Here is a 17,365-nt window from a genome sequence, read left to right as displayed (position 1 = left end):
ACAAAATGGTGATTCCTCGACTCATATTAGCTCAAATTCCATACACAAACACACCTCCTCTTCTTCATCAGTGCTCTTCCCTGATGGCACATTAGAAGCACTTTTTGTCTCCTCCCCTAAAGCAGAAGCATCACCATTAGAAGCCTGGGTTCCTTGTTCTGCTTCCCACTCCTGCAATACCTCCTCTAAGTTAAACCGACGCCTGTAGTTTACAAAGAAGTTCTTCACTTGGCCAACAGTCTTGTTGCCAATTACATCTGCAATAGCTTGAAAATCTTTACCATATTTGCGGACACCTGGAAGGCAAAGTAAATAATACACCTGGTGAAGGATCAATAAGGAGAGCTGTGTGTACTATACATCATGCACACACACAAGATACCAGCAATGAAAATCCTTTCTGATAAACTCTGCTCATTTCTTAGTTCTAAGATAGAGGCTAAGATATCAGGGTCCCAGATGAAAACAATCAATTATGTCATTTCATCGAGCCAGCCACTTGCCTTCAACTGAACAATCAGAGACTTACCATTTTTTACATACTCAGTTATTTTCTCCAATCCTCTTTTGAACTCTCAAATACAGTCCATTTATTGTAAAGCATTGAATTCTTTGTTCCATCCTCAATTCCATATTCATTTATTTCCCTAGTAGCCAGTCACCTAAATTTGAGCAACACCGTTTGTAAACAAGACAGGATGGTAATGAGCCATCTCTTTTATCCCCTCAATGGAATGAGTGAGTAGTCTTAGGGTTCCCCCATTAAGAAAAGCATAATTTTGGTCTTAATACCAAATTTAATGATTATTTGCTATCTCACCAGAGTACCAACAAGTAGAAATGAGATAAGAATTAACAAGCAAGAGAATCATCACAATCTGATAAACAAAAAAAGGGGAGGTCTTTTTCAGTTAGTTGAATGTCAACTCATGTAATAGTTCTGAAGACTGTGTCAATGAAGGGGCCTTAGCTATGCCTTCTAGACGTAAGGATAGGTTACAGCAGTGAATACTGGTAGAGCACTTGTGCTTCTCATCACTATCTCCAATTTAAGGACTGTACATTCAGTCATTTGAGAACCCAACTTTTCATTATGGATATTTTATTAAATTACATTATGAAGGATAATATTTATGAACTTGAGATAGTCAATTATGCTATGGAATTTAAAAATGACTTTATATAATCAGATGGCTAATAATTTGCTCTTAAGAAAATTCACTGACTTATTCTTGAAACAGATGCACTTAGCTCAAAATATAAAGTTGTCAAAAATTTTTATTTTATAATTTGAAAATGGCTTTTTAAAGTACCAGAAAATAATAACTCATTAACCATAGAAATGAGAATGGAGGGGGAAAAAATACTGATGCTTATGATATAGTCTGAAAGCAGCCAAAGATATGGGGACTGAAGTAAGCAATAAGTATACAATCACAGATGAGAGAATAAGGTTATGTTAAGACCCCAGCAAAAATAGTAGATATATTCTTACTGATACCTATTGGCATTACCCAATGACCTTAAAGCACCAACATGATGGAACATGATTTTTATTTTTAAACTCTGCCCTTATTTTAAACTAAGAATTTGGGAATATGTATCTCTTGCTACACTCACCTAGCTAGGCTTGACTCTTAGAGCATTTGGGGGGAAGTCTGACATTATTAAGCTATAACCATATCCCATTTTTAATATAGAACTTGAGGTATGTAAATTATGCTTATTTGTTCCATTCTCAAAGGAATAGGACAGATAACACATGCATGACAACACAGTAGTAATGATACTCAATATTTTAGCAATATAAATTAATTTATATTCTCTTAAAATTCACGAGCTAATTTCCAATTGGAAATTCATACTGAGTATAAATTCTAATGGTGACTAGGTTCTACTGATGGTTTATATGGCAATAAAAATTCAAGGCTAATTTCATATTAGGAATTACTTCTCTATTGCATATACTTTGGAAAACAGCAAGTCATTTGAGATCACTGCACTGAAAAATAACTACAAATCAGAAATACAATGCAGTTTCTTAATTTCATAAAAGACATTTAACTTACATTCTAGAAATGCCTGAACCTTACTGAATACATGAGCTTAGAAACAAAACCTCAATGTATCATCAAAAAAAAACAAAAACAAAACCTCAAATAAATCTGGATTATGTCTTCTGTATTACTAGCAAGAAATCACATTAAGACAAACTAGGACTCCAAGTCTGAAGACTTTACAGCCCTCAGAACACCTATTCGCTGAGCAACACACATTCCAAAACCCACCATTAAGCTGTTTCCAGGTAGATGCCTTTATATAACTGTCCCTGCTTCTTCTGACTCTATTCTTTTTGATCTTCTACTTTATTTTCTCTTGATCAATGGACTTTACCTTGTCACAATATTGCTGCATTTCCAGAATTACAGACCGCCAAACCAAAGCTGCTTCCTATAAGAACTTTAGTTTTCCCAGACATTTTCAATGTCAAGAACTTTTCCCAAGTCACCTTGGTGTGTTTATTATTAACTCATGTATGACAGCCTTATATTACCTATTTTTGCAAAATGTCAAGGCTCAGACCACACTGCAGACTGCTGTAGTCTAGCTAAGGACCCCAATCATGTCCTGAGAACAAATGGGCCAGATATTAAGGCCCTCAGACTGCAGGATGCCTGCACAGGGTCTGGGCGTGAGCTACAGTTCCTTGACAGTGTCCTCTGTTTGCAGCTTTGTCTGTTTGCCCCATGTGCTGTGACAAATTTCCTAATTTTCTGTTTGCCGCAATGGGAAAGGTTGGGAAGTACGGTCCTATGGGATACACGCCAGCCCCAGCATCACCACAGGATGTGCTCAGGAACCATGACTGATTTCTCTTCCTGATGAGGCTTCATTCTACTTTTCCTCCCCAAACCACGAGAGTCACATATAGCTGACTTCTTTGCCACCTTCACACTCCCAACTGCTCAACAGCCTATTTTGGCTATAAGGAGGAATTCTTAAGCTCTATACAGTGGCTGACGGCTATAATGTGGAATTCTTAAGTTCTAGGCAGTGGCTGATAACTAGCAAATTCTAGTAAAATGCCAATTAAAGACTTAATTGCTCCTTTAGAAAAATCCCCAGCGAGGCTCCTGGATGATCTGGCCGGAGCAGCAGTGCCGAGCAACTGACTCTAACCACATATGACATCAGACCTCCCTTAGTTCCAATTTGTACTTGGGTAAGGTGGTCCATTCTTTCTTCAGTTTGCAATTAACAAGGCCACCTGCCTGCTTTATCAGCAAGGTACTTAAATACAGTGATTCAACCTCTCTCTCCCTGAAGATGTAAAAGGCTTAGGTCCACTGGAACCATGGTTTTAAATAAAACTTCTCACCTTTAGGGCAAGGGGCCAGTTTTCAAAGATTAGTGGAATAAAACTTGAGAGACTCCTGGAAGAGGTAAATTATAAATTTCTCAGGGAGAGAAAAAAAAATTGTTTTCAATCAAATTTCTAAATTCCATTTGAAAGTTAAAATGAAAGCTTGGAGTTCTATCCGGCAAATGATACCTTATAAACTTTAATATATACTTTTAAAGTTTTGTTTGGGGAATTAACATAAAAAGAAAATTCATTAGGATACTATATTATCATTACATTTTATGAAAGCCCACATTTTTCAATCGGTATTCTATATTATCCAAGAAAATACATTCATATTTTTTTGAGCTTTGGCTAGTAAGATAGTAACTTCAGGAACAGCTGTAATATAGTGTTTCCCAATTCTGGACATGGAATTATACACTTTTTTTCTTATATAGAAAGGATACCAGGAACCTGTTTTTGGTATACTTAAAAAGTTATTTAAAAATTTGTGGACTACAACGAAGAAAAGCAAAAACATTACAGAGGCAAACTACTTCTAAGTAGTGGAATTTGGGAGGATATTTTTTCCTGCTTCTTATAGCAAAGTTTCTTAAAGTGAGCATGTACTTGGTATAATTAGGAAATCTCAATTTAAAAAAATATTATCTTGAAATAAAAAACACAGTAACACCTAGAAACTTCAAGGGTGTGGTTCTTTCCTATCAGTTAGAGATTTTAAAACTCAAACTATTTGAAAATATGCATTCCTTTCTACTTCCTAAAGATCCCTTCAAGGCTTTGTATTAAAGAATGATAGAAAAACTGCCAACTGCAATGGGACAGTGACTGGTGTATCTGGGCCAGAACTGAAAGTCAATATCATACATTCTCTTTTCTAATGTCCAGCTCTTCTCTTCTGATTTTACATCCCCATCTTCCATAGTTACCCTACACATTAAATTCCATCATAAAAATGCTCAGAGTTTTGAATCACTAGTTATTTGAAGCAAGTGCAGCAGAGGGCTGATAATTAATACTTTTTTTTAATCTCCATTCTTATGATACCTGTTATAATAGAACAAACTCTCTAAAGCACGGCTTGCCTTTTAGATAGGAAGGCAGGAATCTCTTATTTCCACTTCCTTTTGATTGTTCATGTGCTAGGTAGGTCACAAGAATCCTTATGTATTAACCAAGTGACATCTTTTTGCCCCTTCTTTAGGCATGAGTCTAGCTTTTTTAAAAAGTAGGAGATGAGAAAGAAGACAAATTCTAGATTTGAAACTTTATTTTTTCCTAAAACAAAATGAATGTATGAACTACAGGGAGAGAAGGTAACATTGAACTGTAAGCATAATCCTCTTGAACATAGTTCTGTTATTTTTTGTTCTATAAGGGAAGACTTACAATTAAAAAAATTAACTAAAAATTAAAATTGACATCTTGATAAAATTGGGAAAAGTTTTTGTTGTTTATTTTAAAAAGCACAAATATTTAGTTGAGGAGCATTTTTTTCTTTAATATTAATGACTACCAAATAAATATTGCACATTTAAGAGGAGATCTAAAATAAAAATGGCAAATATTGTATACCATGCTTCTGCCTCTATGTACTCTAAAGAGTAAATGTTATTACACTTTATAAGTTGTTATTTTTTAACAGAGTTAATAATTGTTACATTTACATGAAAAAAAATCACACACCTAGAATCTATTTTCTTTCCTAATTTTTCTTTTTTTTTTTTTTTTTTTAAATATATTTTATTGATTTTGTACAGAGAGGAAGGGAGAGAGACAGAGAGTTAGAAACATCGATGAGAGAGAGTCATCGATCAGCTGCCTCTTGCACACCCCCCACTGGGGATATGCCCGCAACCAAGGTACATGCCCTTGACCGGAATCGAACCCGGGACCCTTCAGTCCCCAAGCTGACGCTCTATCCATTGAGCCAAACCGGTTTGGGCTCTTTCCTAATTCTTTTTAAATTTATTTTCACTTGAAAGCATTATAGATGCTCCCTTTTTTCCCCATTGTCTCCCTTCACCCTACTCCAGCCTTTCCTAATTATTGCTAAATAAGAAATGCCCATCATATGAATATCAAAATTGATTTTAGGTTAATTTCTTAAGGCATTATAAGTTAGAAAAAATATTTATATGACACAAACTAAAAACAGGGATATTTCATCATTAACAAATATGTGAAGACTATAATTGCTTCACAGTTAACTAATTTGTTATAATAGAAATTTTAGATACTTAAGGCTGAAACTGATTACAGAAATTGAAGATATAGCATTCTTGGCAAGTATTTAAGAGGATTTAATCATCAGCATTTATAAATTCCCACTTGGGGACTCTTGAAGAACGTATTAATGTTATAACATAGCTAGAACTAAAACTAATGTAATAAAGTGATAGATTACACAAGGATAAACACACATTACTATTTTGTCTGAGCATGATTTTTTCTTCTAAATAAGGGAGAAAAAAGGGTACAAGATTTATTATTTACTTAAATATTAAAATAATATTAATATATTCAAATATTTAGTATTTTAAGTCATTAGTATTTAGATTACAAATGGCAAATAAAGTGGAAAATATATATTTAGGCTCTAGGAAATTATCTTAATACAGTTAGTTGGCTTTAAAGGAGTTACAACAAAAGTTTACTTAATAGTAGAGTGACAAATCTCACTATGACACTACAGTGAGTCAGTATTTCTCCAGGCCACTGTAATAGTCAACTAGGAGCAAAGTAAAATAATACACTTAACAAATGAGCATCAAACCCGAATACCTATGCATAAATACAAATCCTATGTAAATTAAAACATGTTACTAACAAAAAATAAATGATTTCTTTGTAAATTTGAAATAGCCACATAATAACATCATATAAAGGTTTATCAGAAATAAGGATTAAAAAGAAAAAGACAAAAAAAACCAATTGCCTGCTAAGATAAAATATTTCTTGATAGCAAACTGTCCATGTTAAAATAAAAACTGCAATTATGTACCTCAACCACACTGAAACTCAGGTACAAGTGACATTGCTATATAATTATATTGCTTATAAAATACATTATATAGACGTGTGAACACATGAGGCAAAATGGCACTTTTTAATTCTCCCTCAAATAACTATCTTGGAAAATAGCTTTATATTGTCTTATTTTATGTAACAATAACAACAACAAAACTGACAACAATAACAAAAAATGGAAACAAAAATTCCAGAGTCAAATAAATAAAAAAAGACATTAACATATAAATGAAGTACTTTCAAAATCCCAAGAACATGCATATTTCTGTATAAATTGCTGCACTAGTGTAATTTATTTAGGGTTACTTTTTAGATATGCATAATAATATATTAATAAATATATCTCAGCAGAGAGGAAATATTTGATTATATCTAGAAATGCTCCACTCTTTAATATTTATAAGGTGAGGTAATGACCACACATGTAGTTCACACTATACATGCAAATCTTCGGATTGTCCCTTCCTTGGAATGCAGCTTTGCATAATAACCAACACAGCCATAAGATTCAACAGACTCTATCCCTTAGTGCTGTAAGAACAGTTCTAAATCCTGAGGGCAGTATAGAGAAACATTAGCCCAGATTTTTCTCGGTGATTCTCTTCAGAAAATTCTCTCACCGGGATAATTTCTTACACTAGAGAATAGGATTAATATACTAACCTTTAAGCAACTGAATACTGGAAACCAGGGTTAAATTCTATAGGCTACAGACTGCGATGGAGGGAAACACAGGCTTTGTGTCAATAAAAGCAATGCCTACTCAAATAACTATATTAGAGCTACAAGTCATAGTTCTAAATGAATCTGAAGAAGCCATTAAAAATACTAATTTTAAAATCGCTAGTTTGTAATTTTAAAACAACAATTACTGAACATTATAAATCAATTTTGTTCTGACTCATTCAGAAACATAGTTCTACCATACAGATTGCTCAGTGCATATCCAGTACCTTGCTTCCACAGGCCAGGCATTTTATTTGTGAAATGACCGTGTGGTGCTTTAGAGGCCAAAGAGAAGGATGCCATTATCCTGCAGGCACTCTCTTGTGACAATTTCAAACCACACTGGCTTGGTAGTTCTTATTCATTCTCATCCAAACTGCAGAGCCATCTATTAATCCATCTTTAATTACATTATTCTCACATCCGAATGGTGCTTGCATAGTATTTTTGAGTTAAATATGTTCTCTATGTTTGAATATTTGGAAATATTTTTAAAGGTACACTTGTATGTTTCACTGGGCTCAATTCTCTTACAGTAGTGAACCTAGATAAAATAGCTAGTGCTGCTCAACAAAAGAGGGATCAACTACGAAGGAACAGATTGCAGGCCAAACTTAAAATCACACAATCAGTTCTCCAGATAGTTTATTTTGAAGGGAGAAAAAAAAAATCAACTACAACATTGAATAAAAATATGGAATTTGCCCTTCTGTAAGTAATTCAAACACGAGAAAATCCAAGTTTATAATGCTTCCAATGTGCCCAACAGTATTTCTCATACAAAAAAATGTTCTGCCATAGAATTCAACAAAACATTCTTATAAATACTGTAGTGCATTAAACATGCTAAATGTATATTTTTTTGACATATCACTTTTGTAATATCTATACATTTTTAAAGTCAGGTATCTAAGCATTCAGTGGCACATCTCTTAAGTGTTATATGCTGAGAATAAAGTACACTATTAAAGTTTTCAATGCCCGATATTTATCAAATAGATACACTACTATACAAAGAAACCAAAAACCCATACTAGTTTATTCAAGCTCTTAACCACGAGTTGTCAATGACTGATATGGTAAGAATGAACCCAACTGAGGAATACCAAAGCAGAGGCAAAGACCACAGACTGTGCGAGCTTGTCAGACCATCACTTTCTTAGAGTTCTGAGAATGAGTTACACACCGTTCAGGACTCAAAATGCACAGAGGCTCAGTATGTCATATTCACAAGGACAAAACGGAATCGCTGTTCACCAGGACTTCGTGGTGAACACAAGAGCCCTTTCTCGACCCATTTCTAAAGGTAAGGAAGAACTACGGTGGTCACCTTTCATGCCAAGTTCAATAATTATTAACAACAAGAACTGCTTATCTTTAATATACCTTGCACTGCTAGAAGCTGCTCCTCTGTGGTCCAACGGGCATTAATTTTCTGATTTGACTACAAAATTAAAGAAAAGTTTCCTAATGAGGATATGAAGATAGACATTTTTCCAAAGTGCTTACTTACTTTTTTAAAAAATTTTTTCACCAAATCATAGACATCAGATTACTAAAACTCTGATTTTGGAAGATTTAATTTTTATAATTAAAATATATTCTGAGTTACCCTTTACCCACACAAAAAGATAATGAAAGAGAAATGTACACGTTTGGGAGAATGAACAACATTCACATTTAGACTCTAGTCAGAAAACCTATATAAACAGGCCAAAATAATTACTCATTTTCCAACTACAATGTTCCCATCACTCACTGCACACGTTAATTTTAGCCTCATTTTAAACATTCAAGAAACTTTGTCTTTATATTGAATCTGTGACCTTTTCTAAAATTTCTTCTCTTCACATTTAGAAGGTATTACCTATAACCTAGTATTTTTGTTTATGAAATGACTGTGTGGTGCTTTAGAGGCTAAAGAGAAGGTTGCCATTATCCTGTGGGCACTCTCCTGTGACAATCTCAAAACAGTAGTGTTGTATAAATTAACACAGAACTGGAGATCAGGCTTAAGCCCTAAACCATTTCTGCAGCAGAAAGTGACCCACTCTAAGAATATCTCCCCCAAGGCCTCCCGTATTCCTCTCAATATTTTTATTTCAAAAAACATCCTAAGTTTAGGATTTTTATTATGGCAATATTAAACAACCGATTGAATTCCACTGGTGTATATCACGGTTAGTTCTCAAGGACTGCTGGCAGTAAATGGAGAACAGAGGTAAGTACACCGATCTACGAGGTTGGCAGTAGATACTGCCCAGAAATAGTGCCCTCATGTGATACAGGGACATTCTGGGCAAAACAGAAAGGCTTCCTTTGAGAAGGGGTGATTAGGGCTTATCTTACTCATGGTCTTCGCAATAAGAGTTTCTACAGAGCACACAAACTCCCTGATCATGTGTGAAGTGGTATCAGTAAGCACTCAGAAGAGAGGAAAAACAAAAATTAAAAATTAAAAAAAATTATTAGAGAAGAAAAAGTAAGACAGGACTTAGAGAAAGGGAGGGAAAAACCTAAAGAAAACACTGAATTCCAGATGATGAGGCTAAAACTGAAGAGCAAGCAAGCCAGGCAGACAATGGGCAGTGCTCGGCGTTAGGATACTGGCAATGAAGCAAAGAACAACAGTAAAAGGTAAAGAGAGAGAGGAAATAGGGCATACAGAGGCAGTGATAAGAAAAAGGTTAACTAAGGCTGAAGAAGTGAAAATAAATAAAAATAAATAAATAAATAAATAAATATGATAGAGGAAAAACTAGAAAATTTAAAGATATGCTCCCCATGCAATCTAATGTTACAAAGGTAGATAAGGGAGGTCCTTGGGACCTAAGGATAATTGATTCTAGAACCTATTTAAAACAGGCCCAAATATTTCAAAGTAAATGGCTAAAATAATAAAGGGTTGATTGCAATTTAATGTGAATATGAAATGAAAACTTACAAAAATTAAAAATATAATGATCTTATGTGTTCATTTTTTTTTTGGCATATCTTCTCTGACTATATAATGGTAACACCCCCAGCTTTGAAATTCATATGAGCAAGGAATGAGTTATCTTTGCTTAGAAGACTTCAAGAATTTTTTAAGGGGCTCTCGATTTTTGGTAATCTAATTATCCTTTTTTGAAATGCTTTTCTATTGGTGATTATTCTTTTTTTCCTCCAATTTTTAATTTTGTTAGCTACCCAATCTGTCAACAATGTTGCAAGTGATGAGAGCCATTCTCTTCTATTTTCATAGATTTCATGAAGTTTTGCATCTTTTGCAAGATTTATAATTTCATTTTGTTTTGTTCTGCATTTGCACTATATGAACAAGAGAGTAATCAAGCGGTATGTTGATGGATGGGATAGATGATAACTGGAGTGAATTCAGGAGAGGTCGTGAGAAACACTGGTCTGGGAAATGCGGGGAAGAAGGCTAAGGTGATGAATTTAACGTAAGATACAATGAAAATGATATTCAGGTGGAGCTCTGGATCCACTCGAGGCTAACAGAGATCCAGAGATCCATCTATTCAAATGTTCATGAGGGAAAATAATGGGGTCAACTCTTACTCAGATGTGAGGTTCTAAAATCAGCGTATGAGGTTTTTTAAAAAATACATTTTATTGATTTTTTACAGAGAGGAAAAGAGAGTTAGAAACATCGATGAGAGAGAATCATCGATCAGCTGCCTGGGGATGTGCCCGCAACCAAGGTACATGCCCTTGACCGGAATCGAACCTGGGACTTTTCAGTCCACAGGCTGACGCTCTATCCACTGAGCCAAACTGGTTTCGGCCAGTGTATGAGTTTTAAAAAGTTTTGTCAAATTTACTTTTGAAATGTTCTCACAAAGCAGCCATGGAGATGGGCACATCGACCCAAAGAGTAGGTATTCTTCCAGCACTGGGCTGGGCCACTCGTCTTTTACTTCAATCCCAGATGAAGCCTTTGGCTCGAATTTAGGGTATCATTGAGTGAACAATACGAACACATATGTAAATACACAATCTCACTAAGTTCAAGGATATACTCACCAAGGCGGCCTGTGGAAGTTAACACTGACTGAGGGACAGTGGGCTCACACCTCCCAGCCTCGTAGCTGCTCACTCAGGGGCATACACTTGATAAATGGAGTTCAGGCAGAATGGCAGTTTTACTGCGTTTGCTATGACTAAATGTTTTATTTGCAGAATATCTGTCCTTCAATTTGTGCCATTTAAATGTACATTATCGAGTGATAAGATTGGTATTTTCAATGAGAAGAGAAATGAATTCTGAGGATAAAAAACTTGGAAAATGTCTGTATTTATGTATAGAAGGAAAATACAACTGAGACATCTATATAATAAAGAGGTAATATGCAAACTGACCATCACTCCAACACACAAGATGGCCACCCCCATGTGGACACATGGCTGGCAGGGGAGGACAGTTGGGGGGACCCAGGCCTTTAGGGAAGGGCAGTTTGGGGGAACCAGCCCTGCAGGAGAGGGCAGTTGGGGGGGAACCAGACCTGCAGGGGACAGTTGGGGGCAACTAGGCTGGCAAGGGAGGGCAGTTAGGGGTGACTGGGCCAGCAGGGGTGGGCAGATGGGGGTGACCAGGCCTGCAGGGTAGGAAAGTTAGAGGTGACTAGGCTGGTAGGGGAGGGCAATAGGGGTGACCAGGCCAGCAAGGGAGGGCATTTGGGGGCAATCGAGCCAGCGGGGGAGCAGTCAGGCGTCGATCAGGTTGGCAGGGGAGTGGTTAGGGGGTGATCATGCTGGCAGGCAGAAGTGGTTAGGGGCAATCAGGCAGGCAAGCAGTTGGGAGCCAGCAGTTCTGGATTCTAAGAGGGATGTCCCAGATTGGAGAGGGTGAAGGCTGGGCTGAGAGATACTCCCCCACACCCACGTGCATGAATTTTGTGCACTGGGCCTCTAGTGTTAGTAATAAAAGAGAACATAGCATCAAGTTAAAGGAAAAAGAGAGGTTGACATCTATGTCCAGGGCTCAGAAAAACGCAAAGGAAACAAGGAGTTAGAGTTGTGGAAACTAGTCATTAGCAGAAACCTCAGTAGAAAAATGCAGGCCCAGGGCAGGGGAGGAGGAGTTGAAATTGTTAAGGAATTAAACAGTCTAGGTGTGACAAAATGGAAGCGATGGAAGAGGGGACAGACTGAATGAGAAAAGGAGTAAAACTTTTTAAATACATAGGATTCTTTGAAGTCACTGATTTTTATATTCTCTTTTAAACCCAAGAAACTTCAGTAGAGATTAATTTAGATATCTAGGAATCTGAAACTGTGTGATAGTTGTGGTTAGCTGGATGGTACCACTGAGAACATTCTACCACAACCCCAGTCTGAAATACCATTGTTTTAAAAATAATAAAATGTTAATATAAAACAAAAAAATCTAATACAGGGTGGGTAAAAGGAGGTTTACAGTTGTGAATACACAATAGTTTAGTCCTATAGTCAGCATCTTTACTGCATTCTTTCCCTGCTAACTTACTTTGTCTTTATATCTGCCCCATTTTTGTCAGAAGTGGATTTGTAACATCTCTGAATGGGAAGAATTAGAAAAAGTCACCAAGTCAAACCTTCCACGCAAGGCCAAAAATTCCATAGAACATCCACATGGAAGGATGTCACCAACCCATGCAGGAAAACAAGCACAGATGGGGGAACTCCTGGCTTTAAAAAGCATTACTCAGTTTCTTGCTTCCTGGATTAATTAACCTCCTTGCCTCCACCTCCTTCCACCCAAAACAAAACCAAACATGCCATCACCCCCAACACTCTCATTCAAGGAAATACATGACTTTCTACTTGCAGTGTTCTTTGGATTTATCACTTGCTGTCCGTTTCTACAATTAATATCTGGCCTTACCCGGTGCCCCTTTACCATTTATTTTATCACTCATATGTTTGGGATTTTTATAGCTGCAAAGTTTTAAATTACCCTGTATAATACTGACAGGATAACTTCCCTAAAATTAAAAATTTTCATTATTTCCTTCCTATATTGAAGAAATTAGAAGGTGTTTCCATCTGACTTAATTTAAAAGGTAGACTTCTCTCACAAGGACTTTTATTCTCTGGTCATTACCCACTGATCTCTACCATAAAGAAGTCCCTGTTCAGCTCTCCCCTGTTATTATCTCTCTGATATCTGGTGGTAATTGGTCCTCTGAATCCAAGTGGACCTTCCTAAGTAGACAATATATTACTTGAGAAAAGACTGATTTACATGGACTGGTGAATTCTCAATAGTTATTAGCACAATAATGAGCACGTAAGAAGTGTTTAGAGAATACCTGTTGATTGGTTTTTAAAAATGCATTTATTTTCTTCCACTGGATGTATATTTGGAATGTACTGCTCAACACCAAACCACTGTTATGAGTCCTGGTGCCTGTCCTTTTCGTATGTAACAAAATCCTACTTATCCTTCAAACCTCAGCTGAAACATCCCCCTTTAGGAAGAATTCCCTGATGATCCCAGGTAGAATGAATAATGACCACTTGTTTTCCTTGTTAACACTTCCCTTATAAATCTATCATACAACTCTAATCAGTTTCTAGACTGCAAGTTTTTTGGCTTTTTTTTTAAGCAGATGGAGAAAAGGAGAAAAAAAGAAAATCCATCTCTTCCTCATTTTTATGGGTCCCCCCTTTTCCCAAACACACACTACCCACACTGCCTTACACAGTGCTTTACATGAAATAAGTGATCAATATATATTTATTGAAATATGGATGTTCTTCATCAAAATTTTCCCTAGATGAAAATAACAAATACAACCAAATGAATAAGTAAAGCATTTTAGTAACTGTTTACTTCTAGTTGAGTTACATCGTTTAGTAGCCTATTGTTCCAAAAGTTAGTGAACTTCTTTAGGTTAGAAATTCCAAGGTGATAAATTAAATGATTTTTCAAAGTCTTTGCTATGACTGTAAATCTAGTATTTTGAAATATGTATATCTATTCAATTTGCTCTCCCCTGAAAAGAAGGAATAATAAATATGCTGGACACTTTATAGATGATAAAACATATATGCATTTTCAAGTCATATGAGTTCAATAAATCAAGCTCAAAGTAATATTCAAACTTCAATGTACAAATGGTAGAGAGTTAAGACTGTAGTTGTTTCATTTTATTTATTTTTACAACAAACCAAAAAAAATGTAATAAATGTTTAGTAACTTCTAGCCCAATAAATGGATTTAAATGGGAGAATCTATTATACGATTTTGCTGTTACATGAAAACCTCCAAAACTAAGAGTCAGCTTATTAATCTAAGACTCCAACTGGAATCTAAGAATCTGATATATAGCCAGAGGTTCACTATTTATAAGACATGTGACCTTTACCAAGTCAGTTAACCTCTCTGAGGCCCAGTTTCCTCATGTAAAAGAATAGAATTTGCTTCATCTCCTTCTTTGGATTTCTGGGAGCATCAAATTAGGTAGCACACAGGAAAGTTGTAAGTGCTATTTCTCTTGTACATCTTACTTTATATCATGTTAATGAGCGTGATGGTCCTGCACTTTCCTGGAAAGATTGGGCCTGGTATTTTCTGAGAAAAAAAAGTTAAATTTTTCTTTCTTTTTATTTAATGCTTATAAATTATTCAGGTTTTCTTCCTTTTCAAGATAATTTTGGTAAGACATATTTTTCTTGGAATTTCTAAGTTTTATTTACATTTTCAAACACATTGGCATAAAGTTCTTCATGGTATCCCATCATGTTTTAAATACCTGTTGCAATTTTACATTTAATTATTAAGTTATATTTTTATATTATATGCATTTTTGCTGCAATAATATAAAAATTATAGTAGTGTCTTTGCTATCACATTATCTTCAAATAAATAAATTTCACCAGAATGTTTGTCAGTTTACCTGAGTTTGGAATGATATTAGTCTATGTATATTTCACTCTTTTCCATTTCCCAACCTTGAAAGAGATTATTCAAAACAAATAAAACTTTCTTCCTGATTCTGTTTTCTGAAAGGCTAAGATGGCAGAGGGTGCATTGGTTCTGAACCATTTCTGCTTTGCCCCTCCCCAGCCCTTCACACACACTCACTTGCAGATATTTCAACCTGTGATTTAGTTGGGGGAGTGGGAAAATGTCCCATTAGCACCAAATAAAGTTATTTGGTTAGTACATAAACAGAAAGGCAAGTCCAGGATATGAAGCATAACATAGTAATCTTTAAAAAACATAGAGAGAAAAAAGAATTTATAATAGAAGCTCTGTAAAAAGACTTGATTGAACCTTATGGGCATTTAATGCCTATAATTATCACAAATAGCAAAATATTAAGTTTCAGTTGAAATACAAGCAAGATTTGAGAAAATGGTCAATCTATTTATTATTTTTACATTTCATATTCTCAGGAATATTAAGTACAAGAATGTAAGTTCACATGCTAAACTCCTAACTGGGCATCTTGGCTAAAGGATAAATACCTTAAATTAAAATTGAAATCTGTTAAAATTAGCTCTGTATTTGGTGATCTTTTTCTTGCTGTGTTACCAACTCACACCAGCAGAAAAGGGCTTTGAGCAAACACTGCTGCAGACCCAGAAATGGCCTGGCTTGCTCATCAATGACCTTCTAGTTTAGTGCACACTGGGCCTACTTGTATAGCTGTGTTTCCTAATTACTTTGCTTGACAGGAACTGCTAAATGCAGAAAGGAAAAATTATTCAACTTAAATTATTAGCCAAGGCTCACAAGGCTATGACAAAATAGACATAATAAATTATCCATAGTATAAAACTTTAAACCTTCAAAGTATTAACAATACATGTGACCAAAATAGTAGCCAAATATGGATAACTCAAAGAACAAGGTTAGTCACATATATTCTTCAATGACGTACCTCAGGAGGTTTGAATTCTTCAATTCCCCCTTCCATTTTCTGTTTAAGTGCACTGTTTACTTGCTTAGCATTCTGAACCTTCAATAAAAATAACCCAAAATATAAGTCAGAATATGTACTTAGGTGAGTACTCACTAAATGAAAAGGAGATGTACCAAACCCTCTTAAATTTTATTTAAGGAGGATAGACACTTATCACACTTAGGGTGCAATATTCCACTCATTCAACTAATATATACGCATAATCTATCTAATAGATTAATAGACATAGAGCACAAATCATAGTATTTGAATGACTTTCAACAATATCTCTTCTAACCAAATATAACTGACATACAGAAATTAAAATCCATCAATATTTTTCATTACCATAATGTATTTTATTTTTATTGATTTCAGAGAGGAAAGAGAGGGAGAGATAGAAACATCAATGATGAGAGAGAATAATTGATCAGCTGTCTCCTACACGCCCTCACCTGGGGATTGAGCCCGAAACCTGGGCATGTGCCCTGACAAGAAATCAAATCAAGCCCTCTTGGTTCATAGGCTGACGCTCAACCACTGAAGCATGATGGCTGGGCACCATTAATGTTTTGATAAAAAACTAAGAGTCATCAACAAGACAGTTACTGTCATGCAAGAGGGGTAAAGGGCACAGGGCAGCAGATATGGGATTAAAAATGAGGGATATGATTGAAAGGGAATTTCAGAGATAAAACTCACATAATTTGGTTACCACTTGGTTTGTGTGTGTTGGGGCAGTGACACTGACAAGGGATGAATCAAAGATGATTCTGATGTTTCAACAGAGAACATTTGGGAGTTAGATGAAATATACAGCAGGTAGCTGGAAATACAGCTACAGAGCTTGGGAGAAAGTCACAGCTTGAGAAGTAGATTCAGAAGTCACTGGCATATAATGTAAGGTTGGCTGGTATAGACCAAGAAAGTAGTTTTAGAAAAGTAACTAGATTTAAGGGATAAACAACAGAAGCAAACAAAAAAGGGAAAAGATGACTGAGAAAGTCCAGAGACCAAAAAGAGCCATTCACTCAGTACTTATTATACTATGTGCTAGACACTGTTTTAGGCACTTATGATGTATTACCTTGTTTAATTTCTCCCAACCATCACATTATTATCCACATTTTAAGATGAAGAAATGGAAGTTAAGAGAAGTAGAGCAGCTTCCCTAAGTTACATGGGAAGTAGATAGTGCAACCAGGGTTAGAACCTAGGTTCTCTGACTCTAGATGCTGACTCTTAACCACTACCTGATGATGATGGTACTTTTGTACTACTATTACTACTATTACTACTATTACTACTACTACTACTACTACCACCACCACTACAGTGTTTCCCCGAA

The 17,365-nt window shown here is 35.6% G+C and overlaps 1 protein-coding gene across 10 annotated transcripts in view; it reads right to left on the bottom strand.

The window, feature by feature from the left end:
* RCOR3 (REST corepressor 3) overlaps positions 1 to 17,365 on the bottom strand; it is a 42,926-nt gene that overhangs the window by 3,026 nt on the left and 22,535 nt on the right. For 8 of the 10 annotated variants that reach the window (XM_036442622.2, XM_036442620.2, XM_036442621.2 and 5 more), the window contains 3 exons: positions 15,997 to 16,074; positions 8,510 to 8,567; positions 55 to 296 (listed from right to left, as the gene is read on the bottom strand). In XM_036442622.2, coding sequence (XP_036298515.1) covers positions 55 to 296; positions 8,510 to 8,567; positions 15,997 to 16,074 — 378 coding nt within the window. The remainder of the gene's footprint in view (positions 1 to 54; positions 297 to 8,509; positions 8,568 to 15,996; positions 16,075 to 17,365) is intronic. The other 2 variants (XM_036442624.2, XM_036442623.2) reach the window with 2 other exon arrangements.

The sequence above is a fragment of the Pipistrellus kuhlii genome, unplaced genomic scaffold, assembly GCF_014108245.1.
Source record: "Pipistrellus kuhlii isolate mPipKuh1 unplaced genomic scaffold, mPipKuh1.p scaffold_m20_p_18, whole genome shotgun sequence".
NCBI classification, from domain to species: domain Eukaryota; kingdom Metazoa; phylum Chordata; class Mammalia; order Chiroptera; family Vespertilionidae; genus Pipistrellus; species Pipistrellus kuhlii.
Note: the sequence above shows the minus strand (reverse complement) of the source record. Positions and strands in the feature narration are given on the sequence as shown.